This window comes from Kogia breviceps, chromosome 2 (genome assembly GCF_026419965.1).
Source record: "Kogia breviceps isolate mKogBre1 chromosome 2, mKogBre1 haplotype 1, whole genome shotgun sequence".
Classification (NCBI taxonomy): Eukaryota; Metazoa; Chordata; class Mammalia; order Artiodactyla; family Physeteridae; genus Kogia; species Kogia breviceps.
In genome coordinates, this window is record NC_081311.1 from 140013393 (window position 1) to 140030438 (window position 17046).

Genomic DNA, 17046 nt, shown 5'->3' on the forward strand with positions numbered 1-17046 from the left:
CTCCGGGAGATAACAGCACTAAAATCTATGGCCGTTTCTCCTTCTGATGCCCTTTGGGGTGAGTGCTTTTTGGAGTGGCAGCCTCAACCTTGCGGAGGCTGAGGGGGCCTCTGCCTTGAGCCTGTGAGCAGGCATTTTAAACCAGCTGGAGCTGGAACCTCTGGGCAGCGCATCATGTGACTCCAGCCAATGGGAGTTGCTTTAAATGCAGCTTCCAGGGAGGAAAGCAAGCAGAGAATCCAGACAGGCTCTGCCCCTCCTCCAGGTTAACTTCTTTTTGAAACCCGACCCCTACATCATGTCGGAACCAAGTTTTTAGTGTTTAAAACTGCCTGAACTTTAAAATCTCTCTCAGGGTAAGGCCTCCTCCAGGTCTTTTCTAACTCTGAAAGGCTGGTTCCTTTAGCATTGTTGGTGGTTTGGCAATGACTAGGTGATTACAATAATTTCCTAGAACGAGATTTCCAGAAATATCCCTAGGCACGCAGGACAACTATATTTTAAATTCGGAAATTTCTTTGTTTCATTCACTTATTCAACTACTGTTTAAGTACCTGCTTTATGTTGGAGCTACTACCAAGATGAACAATAGGATTTCATTTGGGGCCTCAAATTTTCCATCTTCAAAACAGAGGGCTAAAAAACATTCTCTCCCTCAAATGGATGCTGTTTGTATAATAAGGTCCTCTATATTATGTCAACATTCAATGGAAGGGAGTTCTGTAAAACTCCAAATAATCAAAATCATTATAAAATAAAGCTGAGGATATACACTGAAAATGGCCCATGCTTCTTGAAGGTGAAAATAATTAGGTAGATATTTTTCAGTCTGTCGAATCTGTGCATAAGCAGGTTGTTGATCACAAGCCAAACACTAGAGGAAAGTCAGGCGAATGTACCATCGAGAGGAAAGGTCCACTTTGAACAGACAGAAGGAAAACAAGCTGCCCTTTGTCACTCCTTTATGCATCTCTATTTGTCATTCTACCTCTATTCCAATGTTTCTTTACTCACTCCGTTTCTATCTCTTAGAAAGATTCCTGGTCATTTTGCACAAAAAAAAATATAACCCCTCAAAATGTGAGAGAAGACAGATTGCGAACTCTTCTTGGCAGGAGCCAGCTGCCTATCCTTTTCTGGTGTTTTAGGCCATTTCCACACAAGAGTAAAGCAGCATGTAGGGGAAAGAATTAACTGGAGCATCTGAGCTTGAGGTGAACTGTCAACTCACACTAGCTCCACTGTCTTCTAAAGCTCTGCTTAACCAAAGGCAGGGTGCCCTTCAGGCTTACACAAGGGTCCTGCTGAGTCCACTTGCACTGTCTGGCTTTCTCTGACTCTCTGTAGATAAAGGTCTGTGGCTGGTGTCTGAAAACCACAGGCATAACGTTTTAGAGAGGAAAGTGTATGGGGGGACAAGCATTGTGATTTATTTTGGGAAAATGTGCCTTGTCTGTGAGCAGGGTCAGGACATAGAGAGAGCCCCAGAAGCTTGGCTTCAAGAAAGTGGTCTATAGCGGAGAGGAGGCCTGGCTGTAGCTTCAAGGTTTCTGTTGAGAAATGGGATCTGCCAAACCTCAAGGGGCACAAGCAGTAGAATTCTTGCCATGAAATAACTTGTGATGCAAAGGCATGTCCTTTGCTATGGAATCAAAGTGTTGCCTATGTTAGAATTAAACACCCAGAGGGCAGAGTACTATTCACCTAATGCATAGAGAAGAAGCTGCAAAGCCAAAGTGGGTTTGACGTCCACTTGTGCCTGATATCACACTGACATGGCATGGAAATGCTCAGGATGAAACTTTGGTGCAGCAGTTGGCATCCCAGGACTCAAGATTAAATTTCAGAGCAAGCCCCGTGGATAGAACCTCTTCAGTTTGGAATTGCTTCCTTCTCTGTGGACCTCATGTAGAGCTCTAGAATCTGGCTGCAAAAAGGCAGTGCCCCAAATGGTATCCTTACCACCTCAACATTGAGTGAAGCAACAACTTTATGATCAGTGATAATTGATTAATAATGGTGTCAAAAACACACTTGAGTTGCCTTTATGTCTTTTAATGTTTTTTCACATAGAATCATGAAATGTGGTATCACGTTTTCTAACCCTTATTAGTTATTGGGCTCTATCCAAGTTACAGTAAAGAAACATTCAGGGGAAAAATTAACTGTGCTATGGCAAGAATTATCAGGCTCTTTTCCTCAGAAGACTCCTGTGTGTACAAAGGCAGATTTTGTTTCCCCCTAAATAGATGAAACAGAAGCACAGAGAGTCTACATAAGTTGTCTCCACTTATGTGTTACGTGAGCATAATGACTGGTATCAGAGCCCTCTTCTGACTCTTTACCCAATGCTCTTTCTAGTAGAACATGCTCTACTAGATGGTTTCCATCTTGGATATGGCACATGGACATAGAGTACCAGTCAAAACTTTGGGGAGAGTTTTATATACCATCCTAAGCATGTGGACTTCGGAGTCAGAACGACTGACTTCAAATCCTGGCTGTACCACCATTTGTCATATGGTTTGGGGGAAATTACTTAACTTCTGAGCCTTAGTTTCCTTAGCTGTAAAGAGAGGCTCGTTAAGGTCTAATTCTCAGGACTGTTGTGAAGTTGATAGCAGATAATATACACAAAGCATCCTGCATGGGACCCGGCACGTGGCAGATATTCAGTGTTAGTTTCCTCTCTGTTCCCCCTTCCTAAGTATGAACTTAACTTGAGGGGGAAAAAAAATTGTCTGTGAAATACTCTTCTATGATTAGAATAATAATGTTATAACTTCAAAAAGATGAAACTATTTCTCTCACTTTTGGAGAAAAAAATAGTACATGTCAAATCTCAAATACAGTTACAATAAAACCTTTATTAAAGAGAGAATTTTCCAAATCTTAACTTATGTCTTGCTTATCTGACAGGGAAAAATTAAAATACAATAATAGCATGTGAAAGATTTCAGGTGGTTTTGTTTTTATCAAGAGCTATTCTCCATCATGCTGAGAGCTTGGTTCATTTGTGTGGATACATTTTTCAGTGACCTCAAAATTGTTCCGACTTAGGTGGTGTGCTCCTGACGTCATTTTCCCCACTCAGGGGTTTGAGGCCCTTCTGCAGTTTGTTCTGTAAAATAACAAGTCTCCTCCTCACCTCCTTCCAGAAGTCAGAAACTCTAAAATCCAGGAGTTAAATATCACCCAGATTTGCTGTCTGCTGGTGTGGAAAGCAAGTCGCCTTTCAGATGTCTGAAGAGTTGGAAGATGTTGGTGAGCCTGTCACATTTAACCCACAGTGACGGGTGATTGGCAACATAACAACTGAGCGACAGCCATTTGGCCAAGAGTTCAAACCCCAACATGAAGAGCCATTGCAGGTTCACGGCTTGATTTGCTGTGGCCATGAAGTCTGAATCACCCAGCACAGAGGCAGAGGCAGAGGTGACAGCTGGTAGCCATTCTCATCAATAAAGTTGTGACGGGTGAGATGTACAAGCGACCAGAGCCTGCTAATTTCATAGACTTTGAGCCAAGTGCTTAGTGTCAAAACCAGCTATGGTCAGTGATGCAAACGGTTGTGAAGGGTCCCTCGTCAACAGCAAGGCTTTCCTCACCAGACTCTCCTCCTAGTGGGTTAGAAGCAATTGCATCCTGCTGTCCAGGAACAATCCAGTCTGAGGATAAGGAGGACTTATCCGTTTATTTTTTAAAAATTCTGGTAACTTTTTGCAAGTCAGATTTATTGAGGTATGATTTATACAGAGTAAAAACTCAGTTTGATAAAATTGGATGAACACATATAGTCAGGTAACCCCCTCAACAATCAAGAAAAGGAACGTTTCCAAAAGTTCTCTCATGCCCCTTCTGTCGTCCGTCCCTTCCCCACCCCCAGCTTCTGGTGACCACTAATGGTTTTCCTGTCCCTGTAATTTTACATTTTCCAAAATGTCATATAAATGGAGTCATATAGTATGTAGATATTTGAATCTGGCCTCTTTCACTTATCGTAATGCTTTTGAGAGTCATCAGTGTTGTTACATTTATCAGTAGTTTGTTCTTTTTCATTGCTGAGCTGAATTCTGGTCTGTGGATGTACCACAGTTGTGTCCATTTACCAGCTAAAGGACACTTGTTTCCAGTTCCTGTGATTATGAAGCTACTATAAACTTTCAGAACTTCGTCTTTTTAAGAAAAATTTAGAGGAAAGTAAATAACTTTGTTTTATAAGAAGCCAGAATGATCCTAGAAGTAAGAGTTGTTTCCTTCTTGATTAACCAATAGAAATGCTTATTTTTATAACATCTTATACTTTTTGCATGGCAATTTACAATTCATACGTTCATGCAAAGGACTTCCACTAACCTTATTCCTGTAATTATCATAGTAACCCTGAGAGGTAGGTTAGGGATTTTATCCCATTTTACAGATTGTGACTAAGAAAGCTCCCGCAATTCAGGCTGCCTGACTCCCGATCTGCTGTCCTTCGCCCCAAACATTCCGAGCATCCTGTCTATAAAGAACACTCTGCTGGATGCATTGGGGGTGGTCACAAAAACAACATTAGAATATTGGCTATTTTTCCCTTAAAAAGAGAGGAAGACAGTCTGATGCTCCACATCATATATCATCAGGGAAATACAAATTAAAACATTGGTGAGATACCACTATTTACCAGTTAGAATAGCCAAAACCTGGAACACCGACAGCACCAAATGCTGGTGAGAATGTGGAGCAATAGGAAGTCTCATTCATTGCCGGTGGGAATGCAAAATGGTGCAGCTACTTTGGAAGAGAGTGTGGCGGTTTCTTATAAAACTAAACATGCTCTTACTGTATGATCCAGTCATCGTTCTTCTTGGTGTTTTCCCAGAGGAGTTGAAAACTTGTGTCCACACAGAAACCTGCACAGATTCAGGCAGCTTTACTCTTTTTTTTTTTTTTTTTTTTTGTGGTACGCGGGCCTCTCACCGCTGCGGCCTCTCCCATTGCGGAGCGCAGGCCCCGGACGCGCAGGCTCAGCGGCCATGGCTCACGGGCCCAGCCGCTCCGCGGCACGCGGGATCCTCCCGGACCGGGGCACGAACCCGCGTCCCCTGCATCGGCAGGCGGACTCCCAACCACTGCGCCACCAGGGAAGCCCCAGGCAGCTTTACTCTTAAATGCCAAAACTTGGAGGCGACCAAGATGTCCTTCTGTAGGCGAATGGATAAACCGTGGCACATCCATACAACGGGATAGTTTTCAACGCTGAAGAAAAGTGAGCTATCAAGCCACAAAAGACATGAAGTGATCTTTTTTTTTTTTTTTTTTTTTTTCTTTTTGCGGTACGCGGGCCTCTCACCGTTGCGGCCTCTCCGGTTGCGGAGCACAGGCTCCGGACGCGCAGGCTCAGCGGCCACGGCTCACGGGCCCAGCCGCTCCGCGGCACGTGGGATCTTCCCGGACCGCGGCACGAACCCACGTCCCCTGCATCGGCAGGCGGACTCTCATCCACTGCGCCACCAGGGAAGCCCATGAAGTGATCTTAAATGCATATTACTAAGTGAAAGAAGCCAGTCTGAAAATGATACATACTGTATGATCCCAAGCGTATGACATTCTGGAAAAGGCAAAACTACGGAGACAGTAAAAAGATCAGTAGTTGTCAGGGGGTGAGGAGCTGTGGGAAGGGATGAACAGGCAGAACACAGAGAATTTTTAGGGCAGTGAAAATACTCTGTATGGTACCATAATGATGGATACATGTCATTACACTTTTGTCCAAACTCATAGAATGTACAGCACCAGGAGTGAGCTGTAATGTAAACTGTGCAATTTGGGTAATAATGGGAAATTATGATGTGTCAATGTAGGTTCATCAGCCATAACAAACGTACACTTGATGGGGGATGTTGATGATGGGGAGACTGTGTATGTATGGGGGCAGAGGGTTAGAGGAGATCTCTGTACCTTCCCCACAATTTTGCTGTGAACCTAAAACTGCTCTAAAAACACAGACTTTTTAACAAGGGGGGACAGTCTCAGATGGAACCAGGACCAACACGCCTACCACAGGCTTGAGAGGAGTACTAAGCTAGAGCCAACTAACACAGCCACAAAGAGCAAATGATCTATGACGCTCCCCCCGAGTCCTTTTTGGAAACAGGCAGGGCATAAATTATAAGAAATGAATCCAACCTGAGGCTGCTGGGAGTCGGGAGGGAAGAGAGCAGCAGTCCCTAGAAGCTGGAATGGAAGAGAAATTCCTCAGGGATGCTCCACGATAGGCAAGAAACTGACCTCTAGGGTGAGGGAAAGCCTCCCTCCTTAGTCTCCAAGTTAGAGAAAGCAGTTACCAGACAAGACTTTCTTTGAACTCTGTCAAAGTTTGACTGGAATAATAACTGGAATTAAGTAGTGAAGAATCAAAGTGGAAAATGCTCTCGTAGGCCTAAAATTACTAGACTTGTTTTGTGTGGTGGAGATGGAGGCCAGGGTTTCTGATGCAGCTGTAGGGGGGGGGGGGAAAGTGTCAGTGAGATTCTATTCTTTAAGAATTCGACTTTGTGCTGCTTTTGGTGGCATTTGCCTGTTGGACCTCCAACAAGTTGGCCTCTTTAAATTCTGATAAGATGGCTGCTGACCAGCCGTCACTCCAGCCAGAAACCACAGGGTCCTCACGCCATTGGCCCGCAGTGGTGAGGAGGGGAAGGCTGGGCTTCTGTGCCTCATTTTATGCGCCCTCTCTGCCAGGTACAGTGGGCACCTTCGCCAGGTCCATGGTGAAGGCAGGAAAGCTTACCCAGCCTAGATCACCAAGCAGTAAACCTACCCAGTGTCCCTGCTGGAAATAATGCCTGGGTCTGTCCTCTGGGTGGGTCATCAAACACCAGGCCAGAGCCTCCTTCTGCAGCGGCTAATATGTAGGACCCTTAAAGGCCCAGGCATGTGAATGAAATAGTCTGAATTTTATTTCCATTGGTAAATTAAAAAATAGGACAGTGGAGGTTAATCATTTTTAAATGTTTAAATAAATGGGCTCTACCCTGTAATATTTAGGAATTCAGACTTTAGGGCAAAACTGCTTAGGTTTGAACCCTGAGTCCGCCCTTCTCCAGCTGTGTGTGACATTCTTGGGAAAATCGTTTAACCTCCCTGTGCCTCAGTTTCCTCAGCTGTAAAATTCGAATAATAGTGGTCTCTGCCTTTTACAGTTCCTATGAGGATTAAATGAGTTAATTTTTATAAAGGGCTTAGGACAATGGATGGAACATCATAATTAATACATTTGTGTTTGTTAAATACAAATAATGGCCATTTCCCTAGCTCCTGTTCCTAGTTTTTCTCCCACCACCCCATCCCCACCTTGCTAGCCAATTCAAGCTGAATGCACATACTTGATCTTTTTCTCCTCTTTCTTCTAGTTAAAGCTTTAACATCCATCAGCTCCCCCTTCTCATATTATTGTAGTTTCCTAGGGCTACAAATTACCACAAACTTTGTAGTTTAAAACAACGGAAATTTATTCTCTCACAGTTCAGGAGACTAGAAACCCAGAATCAAGGTGTCACTGAGATTGGTTTCCACTGGAGGCTCTGAGGGAGAATCCTTTCCATACCCCTCTCCTAGCTCCTTCTGGGTCCTAGCAATCCTTGGCATCACTTGGCTTGTTAGACCCATCACTTCACGCTTAGCTTCTGTTGTCACATGCATTCTCCCTGTGTCTTTCTGTGTCTTCACATGGCCTTCTTATAAGAATACTAATCGCTGGATTTAAGAACCACCTTAATCCAGTAGGGCCTCGTTTTAAACTAATTACATCTGCACAGATCCTATTTCCAAGTAAGTTCACACATTCTGAGGTTCCAGGTAGATATCTCTTTTTATTCTCACTCTCTGTGTCAGAATGCAAGCTCCATGAGGGTAGGGACTGTGTGTGCCTCCTTAAGTATAGTCTGAGTTAGCCGGCATTAGTTAACACGGGAATGTTTACTAGGCCTCCTAAAAGGAATGGAGAGACATGGCTGGGTGGGAGAGCAATGCTTGAAGCAGGAGAGCCATCCAGAAAGAGGGAGAGGGACGGCATGAAAAAAACCACATCTGAGGAAATACAAAAGGAGAAAGGTCAGAGATCCCAAATATTCTAATATGGTATATCTAAAAGCACTGTCAGCAGAACTGGAAACAGCCAGAATTAGGAGGAGGCGCAGACGAGAGAGAAAACAGGGTCTAGATCACAGGCTAGGGAGAAGGGAGATGGGACAGAGTTAGGGTTGATGCCTAAGGGAAGAGCCCGAAGATGGTCTCCTCTGTGGAGAGGAGGCCCTGCTGGCAGGATGGTTTCTTCTAAAGCCAAGGGATCCAGTTGGAAAGGACCTGGTCTCTCCAGATACTTGAGGTGGTCTGAGATGTTGGGACATCTTCAACCCATTGTGACCTTGAGGGTGGTGGAGCATGGAAGAAGACATGGGACAGCCGGGAACATCCCTTTAGCACCTTTACACCCAAGCCATCAGCTGTCTTGGTAGAGAAGTATTTAGGTGTTCATCAACGCGAAGTAAGCTAAACTGGAGGATGAAAAGCTGCAGTGGTGACATGCCTCGACTGAGAATTGTGTGTAGCCTGTTTTTTCCACGGCAGAGTAATTGACTGTTGACCCACAAAGGTCAGTGAACAGGACTGCATGACAAAAGAGGCCAGCCCTAGAGCAGACATTTGGAGGGAAGCAGGAGACCTGTCTCTCTTTTTACTCTCAGGCGGAAACTGAGAGGCCACAGGAAAGCCATCCAGTTGTCACACCGGGAGCCCTGGCCTAGTACACGCATGGCCTCTATTTGTCTCCCAGCTCCCTATTTGACTAACGCAATCAGTGAGACAGAGAGGTTACCCAACCTACCCAACGTCACCAAGCTAGCAGGGAGTCCAGCCAAGACAGTTACTAATTCTCTTGCTCCCTATGGTTGTGCCCTTTCACAACCACACTGTATTAAATCTTCAAAACAACACCAAACCCATGGGTGAGATTTATCACCTCAGAGCCTCAAACCATAAGAAAAGTGTGGGTTTCCCTAGCCACCCTGTATCTCCCACTTTGGTAATCCGTCTAGGTGTAGGGCATAACCTAGAGAAGATTCTGTTCTGTTTCATTCCACAGGGAGCCCTTCAGACCAAAGCTGTGACCTACACCCCAACGTGGCAGGGGGCACCAGGGGAACTGCCCAGGTTCAAGACTGCAGTGAGCCCGGCGACCACAAAGGTGAGGTCATTAGAGGTTTGGGATGGGTGTCCTGTATTTGTGGACACTCCAGAGAAGATTCCAGAGCTGGAAATGATCACCTGATGTGGACCCTCTGTCGGGCATTCTTTTTTTTCCTACAGGTGACAGCTGATTAAATTCAGGGGCAGCCTTGCAGGGGACCCTGCAAGGTGATTTCACAGAAGGGGAGAGAGTAGACAGAGATAAGCTCAAGCCCTCCCTCCGCAGCTGTCCTGGGTGCCCAGTTACGTGTTCACTGGGGAAACTGGTCTAGTTGCAGCTCTCTGTACCAGCTGTCTCCCTTCCACCCATCCTCTTGGAGCAGACGCTGACATGTTTCTCTCTGATTTACCTTAAGACCTTCTGAAAGTTTCGCTTCTCAGGAAGATCTTTCTATGGTCCTGACACTGGAACATATTGAGAACATTCATGGGGGGAAGGAACACTGTGGACAAGAAGTTAAAGCTTGGGTATCTGATCTAAGCCTTCCCTTAATTACCATCATTGTAAAATGAGAGAATTGGACTAAATCAGTGGTTTTCAAACATTTAAAAAATATTAGAATCCTCCCATTTTTCAGTTTGAAGTTCCCTGGACTTCTGCTTGAAGGAGAAGCTACGAATTAAAAAAATATGACCTTTAACGCTAATGCTAGCATTGTATGGAAAGAGAAGCTGAGTTGCCCTGGTTTTCACGGTAGAGTTTGTAGCTACAGTTTATCCACCAGGCCCAGTAACGAGGCTCTGGGCGCTTCCAGCTCCTTTGGAATCTGCTGCCCAGCCTAGGTTTCAAGAAAATACACAACTGGAGCTTTACCTGGGGTCAAGGAGGTTAGGGTGTGGGAAAAAAAGGAAAGAGAGAGCCCCAGGAGCAGCAATGTTTCTTGAACTTGAGGAGACATGGTGGTGGAGACAGTGAGACACTTTTCATTTTCAAAAAAGGATGTCTAGCTGTTACAGACCTGCAGTCTAGACCCTTTCTCCCTAGCAAAAGTCAGAAATAGGAGTCTTCCTGTTGCAATCAGCACACAGGTATGTTTTGTTTGGCCAGACACAGTTTTTGTTTAGTTTTTTTACAAAAACATTGAACCCGAATGTTTTCAGGTGGGGTGTACGTCCTCTGGCTCACCACAAACCCCACTACTCCCCACCCTCTGCCTGACACTGCACATATTCGTGTTACCTGAGTGACCCCAAAGGCATTTTGAGTTTGCAATACCTGCTATGTTGTTTTCTTTCTTGTTTTTTTTTCTCCTGATGGTCAAATGCTTTTTCATCTTATTTCAAAATGGTCCAGTGGAGAATTGGCTCAATTTTCCTGGGAATGGCTCTAGAGTTCAGCCTGATTTTGGAAGGATTCAACTCCTCCAGAGAAATCCCTCCTAGTATTCCTTTTTTTTTTTTGCGGTACGCGGGCCTCTCACTGTTGTGGCCTCTCCCGTTGTGGAGCACAGGCTCCGGACGTGCAGGCTCAGCGGCCATGGCTCACGGGCCCAGCCACTCCACGGCATGTGGGATCTTCCCGGACCGGGGCACAAACCCGTGTCCCCTGCATCGGCAGGCGGACTCTCAACCACTGCGCCACCAGGGAAGCCCCCCAGTATTTCTTTATTCCACTTAACCAGAATACTTAAGGATGCTTCCCTGAAGACAGGAGACCCATGTCTGGAGGAGCCTCTGTGGTAACACCTGCACATACTCAAGTCTGATATTTTGTGAATGTTTCTGCTGTTGAAGTTCATTATTTAGTTTTCTCAGCCATGTCACTGGTCTAATTCCTTTAACCTGATCTACTCACTTCGAATGAATCACCCTATTTTACTCTACTGTTTTTCTCCATAGCTCCATTTCTCCAATCTCCTTGTTTAACAATTAATTGGCCAGAGAGATGCCAGGTGATTCCAACTGTCACCAGACATATTTAACAATATTTGACAATTTAGGATTTTGCTTTGAACTCAATGGTTTGACAACCTCCTTCTTATTTTTTATTCATTAAAAGAAAAACTTTTAAAATTGAGGTATAATTGACCTACAACATTATGTTTGTGTCAGGTGTACAACATAATGATTACTTCCTTCTTATTTAAGTTTATCTCTTTACTCTGACCCAAATACTTATCCCTGCTCTTCTGGCAGAGCTGGGAGATGGAGGAGCAGACTTCATCTAAGCTTTAATAAGAATATTCTGTAAGTTTCTGTTTGGTTTTTAAACTTCAAATAACTCTAAAAAATCAATATTTTGATGGCTGAAGTGCAAGTGAATAAAAAACAAGAAATGAGTTTTCCCTTTAATTACACGAATAGAAACTCTATGGGTTTTTACTGGAAACACAGGCAAAGTAATTGGGGGCGTTTTACTAAGCTCCAAATAAAGGTGTTACTGCCTTCTCTCTTCCTGGTAGTGGAAAGGGCAACTTCCTAAGGAGAGCCCCAAACCAAAAGGGGTTGGTGGTCTTTCCTAGCTTTGCTTGTGCTTCTTCTTCTCCGAATTGCTCCTTTTCATACTGAGGATCTCAAAATAGGTGCAGACAATAGCAAACTCAACTTCCCACGTGGCAAGACCATCTAGGGTTTGATCAGTGAGTGGTAGCCCTTGGTGCTGCTGAACTGGGCCAGAGAACAAGGTTAAAAATGAGTTGTGGTGGGCTTCCCTGGTGGCTCGGTGGTTGAGAATCTGCCTGCCGATGCAGGGGACACAGGTTCGTGCCCCACTCCAGGAAGATCCCACATGCTGCGGAGTGGCTGGGCCAGTGAGCCATGGCCGCTGAGCCTGCACGTCCGGAGCCTGTGCCCCGCAACAGGAGAGGCCACAACAGTGAGAGGCCCGCGTACCACAAAAAAAAAAAAAAAAAAAAGAGTTGTGTCAATTTTCCTTCTTAATAAGGAAACAGATATTTGTGCCCCTGAAGTGGGCTTCTCTTTTTTTTTTTAAATGTCAGTTCTTGATTTTATGCTGCTTATCACAGTATTACAAGTGAGCTTGGGCCAAACAATGTTTTATAATCTCCGGGAGAGGAAACCTGCCTGGACCTCTAACCAGAGGAGTTCATCTATCAAGAGAAGGCAGGGAGGGGAGGGGAGGGGATCAGCTCATGAAATTCTAAAAGACTATTTTTCTTGATTTCTCCTTTTATCCCTCTTCTTTTAATATTGTTGTTTCACTGTTTGGTCATAATGTTTGTGTGTGTGTGTGTGTGTGTGTGTAATAATAAAAATGTAATAATGTTCCATATAAAATTTTCTCTTTATCCTTTTGGTGTTTATAGCAATAGTAATAACAACAACAGATGGTCTTATCTACTACTGATAGAGAAAAAGCATTACATTTCTTCTACACAAGAGATAAATATGCCTAAGGAACCAAACCAATAATGTAGAATCAGAGCATACTCTTTCCAGAATAGACAACACAAAAACCAATTGATTTCCAGATTTCTTTTTCTGTACTCCATTTTTGTTGTATTATATGTTTCATCATTATAACATCAACCTTTTATATTTTATGCACCTTCCACAATATGTCACAATTGGTAAATTTATAGATTATCTTCATTGGTTGTATTTTGGTTTGGATGTTCCTAGATGATCTGAAACAAGGATAGCAAATAGGCATAGAGTCTCTTTACAACCCTAAAGGATTGGTAGTGACTACATGGAACTATGGTTCTCAGCCTTGGCCACACTTTAAAATTATCTAGAGAGCTTTTAAAAAATGATGCCAACCCCACACCAGATAAGTTTCAGAATCTCTGGGAGTTGGATTCAGGTATATTTAAAATCTTCCTGGGTGATTCTAATGTACAGCTAGGATTAAGAATTTTGATCTGGAGCAGTGTCTCCCAAACTTAAACATGGATCCTGATTACCTCAAGGGCTTGTTAAAAACACATATTGCCAGTCTCCACCCCCGGACTTTCTGGTTCACTTAGGTCAGGGCTGGGACCCAAGAATTTGCATTTCTAACAAGTCTCTAAGTGATGTTGATGCTTCATGAGATGTGTTCTCGATTAGCCGTGATGATGTGGGGTCCATACTTTGAGAACCACTGATGTGAAATGTTGTGTTAGAAAGGAACTTGAAGCCAAATGAAAGTTCAAGAGAGAGGGGCCATGATTAGTCAGTCATGGATGCCATGGTCACAGGAAGGAGGAATTGTATTTGTGACCCCCGACTCTTGAGAAATTCACCAGTAAGCTGTCCTTAATCACAATACAGAACTGAGTTCCTGCAAAGAGAGGTAGCTTGTTTTCCTATAGATGAGTCATTTTATCCAATTTGCTGGCTGGGACCGAGTACTGAACAAGGCCTGTAATCACAGAGCAGGTCAGTTTTGATGAGGTGTCCTAGACGAAGGCTGCAGAAAGTCAGGGAGCAGCACGAGGACGAGGACGGGGAGGGAGGTGCGGCGGAGAGTAAACCCTGCCTACTTCTGAGTTTATCCTTAGTCTCTAAGTACTTACTTGCTTTCTCTCAGTTCTGAGGGGCTCTATTGATCGTAAAAGCAGTCCACAAGCAGAATCCAGCAATGGCCATGCAGAGACTTCAAGCAACTCTCCTGCTATCGCTGAGAAAGATCGGTGAGTCTTATCCATAAGATTTCATTCCAGTGTATAATGAAACAACAGTATTTCTTACACTGTGTTATTTTGGTGAGTTGGAGAGAGTGGAGCCAAAAAGTGTTGCCCATCAGATTCTTCCATGTCAGAGGTCATTACTCTGTGGGCAAAAGTCTTTGTTCCACAGGGCAACCTGACTACAGCCCTCTCCTGTGGGTTCTTGTCGTGGTGATACCTGTACTTGCCCTCATTAGGTTAAAGCAGTGGTTCTCAACTGGGGGCAGTTTTGCCCCTCTCCCCCTCTCCTTCTGGGGACATGTTTGGTTGTCACAATTCTTCTCAGAGGGGCTTGTGCTAAGGGCATCTAGTGGGTAGAGGCCAGAAATGCTGCTACACATCCTACAGTACACAGGACAGGCCTCCACAGCAAAGAATTGCCTAACCTAAAAAGGCAATAGGCCTGAGGTTAAACAAAACTGTGGGCTTAAGCTAATGCAAAAAGGGTGTATCATTTTTATTACAAGTTTACTCCAGGATTTTGGAGAAATAAGCAGGCCATTAGAAAGTTCTTCACATATTTTCACCTGGAAAAAGAGGTGGCCTTGATTTGTAACTTTAAAAAATAATTCTTAATTTTTTGAGACATTTTATTAATATTTTTGGAACTTGACAAATTAAATTCTCAGTCCTTCACTAGTGGTCTCAAATTGCTCAAGCTGCTTTCAAAGTACACTAAAGTTGCCTCTCGGTAGCCTTGGGCTTTGGTTCCAGGAGCCTCCACGGACATCAAAACTTGCAGATGCTCAAGTCCCTTATATGTAAGATGTCACGGTAGAGTCTGCCCTCCATATCCATGGGTTTTCCAACCGCAAATTCAACGAACCTTGGATGTGCGCGAAACCCACGCATATGGAGGGCAGATTGTCCTTTCCTAAATAGTCAGAATAGCTTATTTAAGGGTACTTGATGAAATAGTATAGACCTAACATCTCATATTAGAATAACAAAGTTTAGAATTTCCGTTGCAGCAGAAAGACCACTGAACTTGGCAGTGGAAGACTTGGGTTTTGGTCCTAAAGCTAGCATTTTCCAGCTCTTTGATCTTGGGCACGTCAGTAAACCAGTTTGGGAAATGGCTCCAACCCCAGCCTGACTGCTGTCAACGTCAGCTGACGACTAACTGTACTCAGAATATCAGGACAGTGCTGTGAACAACGTCCACTTCCCTTCCCTCCACCTTAGAATCGCTTCTTCTGTTCAGCTGTCCTTTCTTCCTTTGCTCCCATCTCAGAAGACCGTAGGTTCCCTCCCTGGCTCACCCCTCCGTGGTGTCCCTGCCCTCCAGGCCCTGCCATCATCAGGTAGCCCAGCCCCTTCTGCCACATCTTCTCTTTCCGCTGCCTCTCGCCTTTTGCTGATTCCTCTCCCCATTCTAACAAAAGCCTGCCCTTGGCCCTGTCGCTCCCTCTTCTTATTTGACCATCAGACTTCCTCAGACTGACATCCAGCTCAGCTGCCTCATTCCCTCACCAACGCCTCCCTCCCTAAACCTGAAATCTGATCTGTGCCCTCACCACATCCCTCAAACAATCCTTGGGAAGCTCAGCTCCCAGTCACAGGAGCCTCATATTCATCAGGCTCTACAGCTCTCAGTGCCATGTGCTGTGCTTTCTTTGGACCACACTCTTCTGTGGGTTTCTACAGCACCGCGGTCCTCAGCTTCTTTCTCCAAGATGTACTCCATCTTTATCCTCCTTCTCTTCCACCCACCTTGAAATGTAGACAGTTCTCCAAATCCTTGACTGTCTTCTTTCTCTACTTCTCCCCTGGGTGATATCCTCTCTCACTAGCGTATTCTGGTGCCAACTCTCCGATGAGTGAGTGTGATGATCAGATCTCTGTTCTGAGCTCCACACTCCTACACGCACCTCCTGTTGCCCATGGATTCCTGATCCACATACCAGAGCCTCAATAGAAAAGTCCACCAAGCACCTCCCCCGACTCACCTGACCTTGCCACTTCTGTCAGTGCTCTCTTGTGACCTGGTCTTCAAACCTGGTACTCATTTGTGATCCCTACCTCTCACTTAACCCCATTCCAATCACTTTCTTATCATCCTTCCCTGGCCCAGGCCTACGTCTATCTCTGTCTCTCTCTACTCGCTCCTCTTTACAGACCAGCTCTCATTTCTGACACCTGATCAATTGTCCTAAAGCATACTCTGACTTTTCAAAGAACATTAATGGCTTCCCATTTTAGACCAAAAGAGGTTCAGATTCCTCAGTCTGCTATTGCAAGCCCCTCCCTGTCTCGCTCCAATTTGTCCTCCAGACTCACCTCCTGTATGACCCTATATGCACCGTCTGGCTACCTGGAGTCAGACTTCATATTGTCCCTACCAATGTACCTACTTCTGTTCTCTCTTTCCACTCCTTTCTGTTCAGTTCTTACCTATTTCATAAAGATACATCATCATATCCCTTTCTTCCACAGAGACCTTAATTCTCTCTAAAACTCCTTGGACCGTCATAGTCCATTTATGACAGTACTACCCAATGTGCTGGTTCACAACAAAATAATGAGCTTGTGTCCAAATGTAAATCAATCCACTGCTTTCTTCATCAAGAAAGTTGTGTCAACAACCCCCCCCAAATACACACACACACACACAAACACATATGTAATCTCAGCCAAATGAAACAAGATACTTGGTAATGAATTGAATTGACTTGCATTCTGGTACTAGCCCTTATGACATTGTGAGTGGTAACATTCACAGACTGTGTCCTCAGACCACACTTTGGTGTATCACTCTCTGTGGCTCTTCCTGTTTTTGCCTGGTGTTGTGGTTGACCATTTGCTAGCAGGTCAGCTTCTCAAGGGTGAGGGCTGAGTCTTCATTCTTCCTATTTCCAGTACATGCAGTGTGTCTCAATAACTTAGTCAAGCTGACTTCCAAGACCACTCTACAGAATTCAGATTTTTATGAAAGAAATGTTCTTCCTCCTCAATCTTTAAGAGGTGGTGGCAACAACAGGATCCAGAATAATGTATCAGATAGTTTTTCAGGACATTCCTTCCCCAGGGGACTGGGGGCTCATTTTTCCCACTGTGTTTGATAGTCACCTCAATGCCCTGTGGATAGATCAAGTCAGGGATTGAAAGGAAGGAAATCTTGGGGGGAGAGGGGGTGGGCAGGCAGAGCATAATTAGATGAGAACTGGGTCATGCCAATGGTGATGCTCTCAGCGGCAAGTAA

The 17046-nt window shown here is 44.5% G+C and overlaps 1 protein-coding gene across 1 annotated transcript in view; it reads left to right on the forward strand.

Annotated features, from left to right (window-relative positions):
* The window catches only part of MYO3B (myosin IIIB), a 473243-nt gene that overhangs the window by 350256 nt on the left and 105941 nt on the right, over window positions 1–17046 (forward strand). The window contains exons 31-32 of the mRNA XM_059053510.2: window positions 9128–9229; window positions 13706–13808. Of these exons, the coding sequence (XP_058909493.1) occupies window positions 9128–9229; window positions 13706–13808 (205 nt within the window). The remainder of the gene's footprint in view (window positions 1–9127; window positions 9230–13705; window positions 13809–17046) is intronic.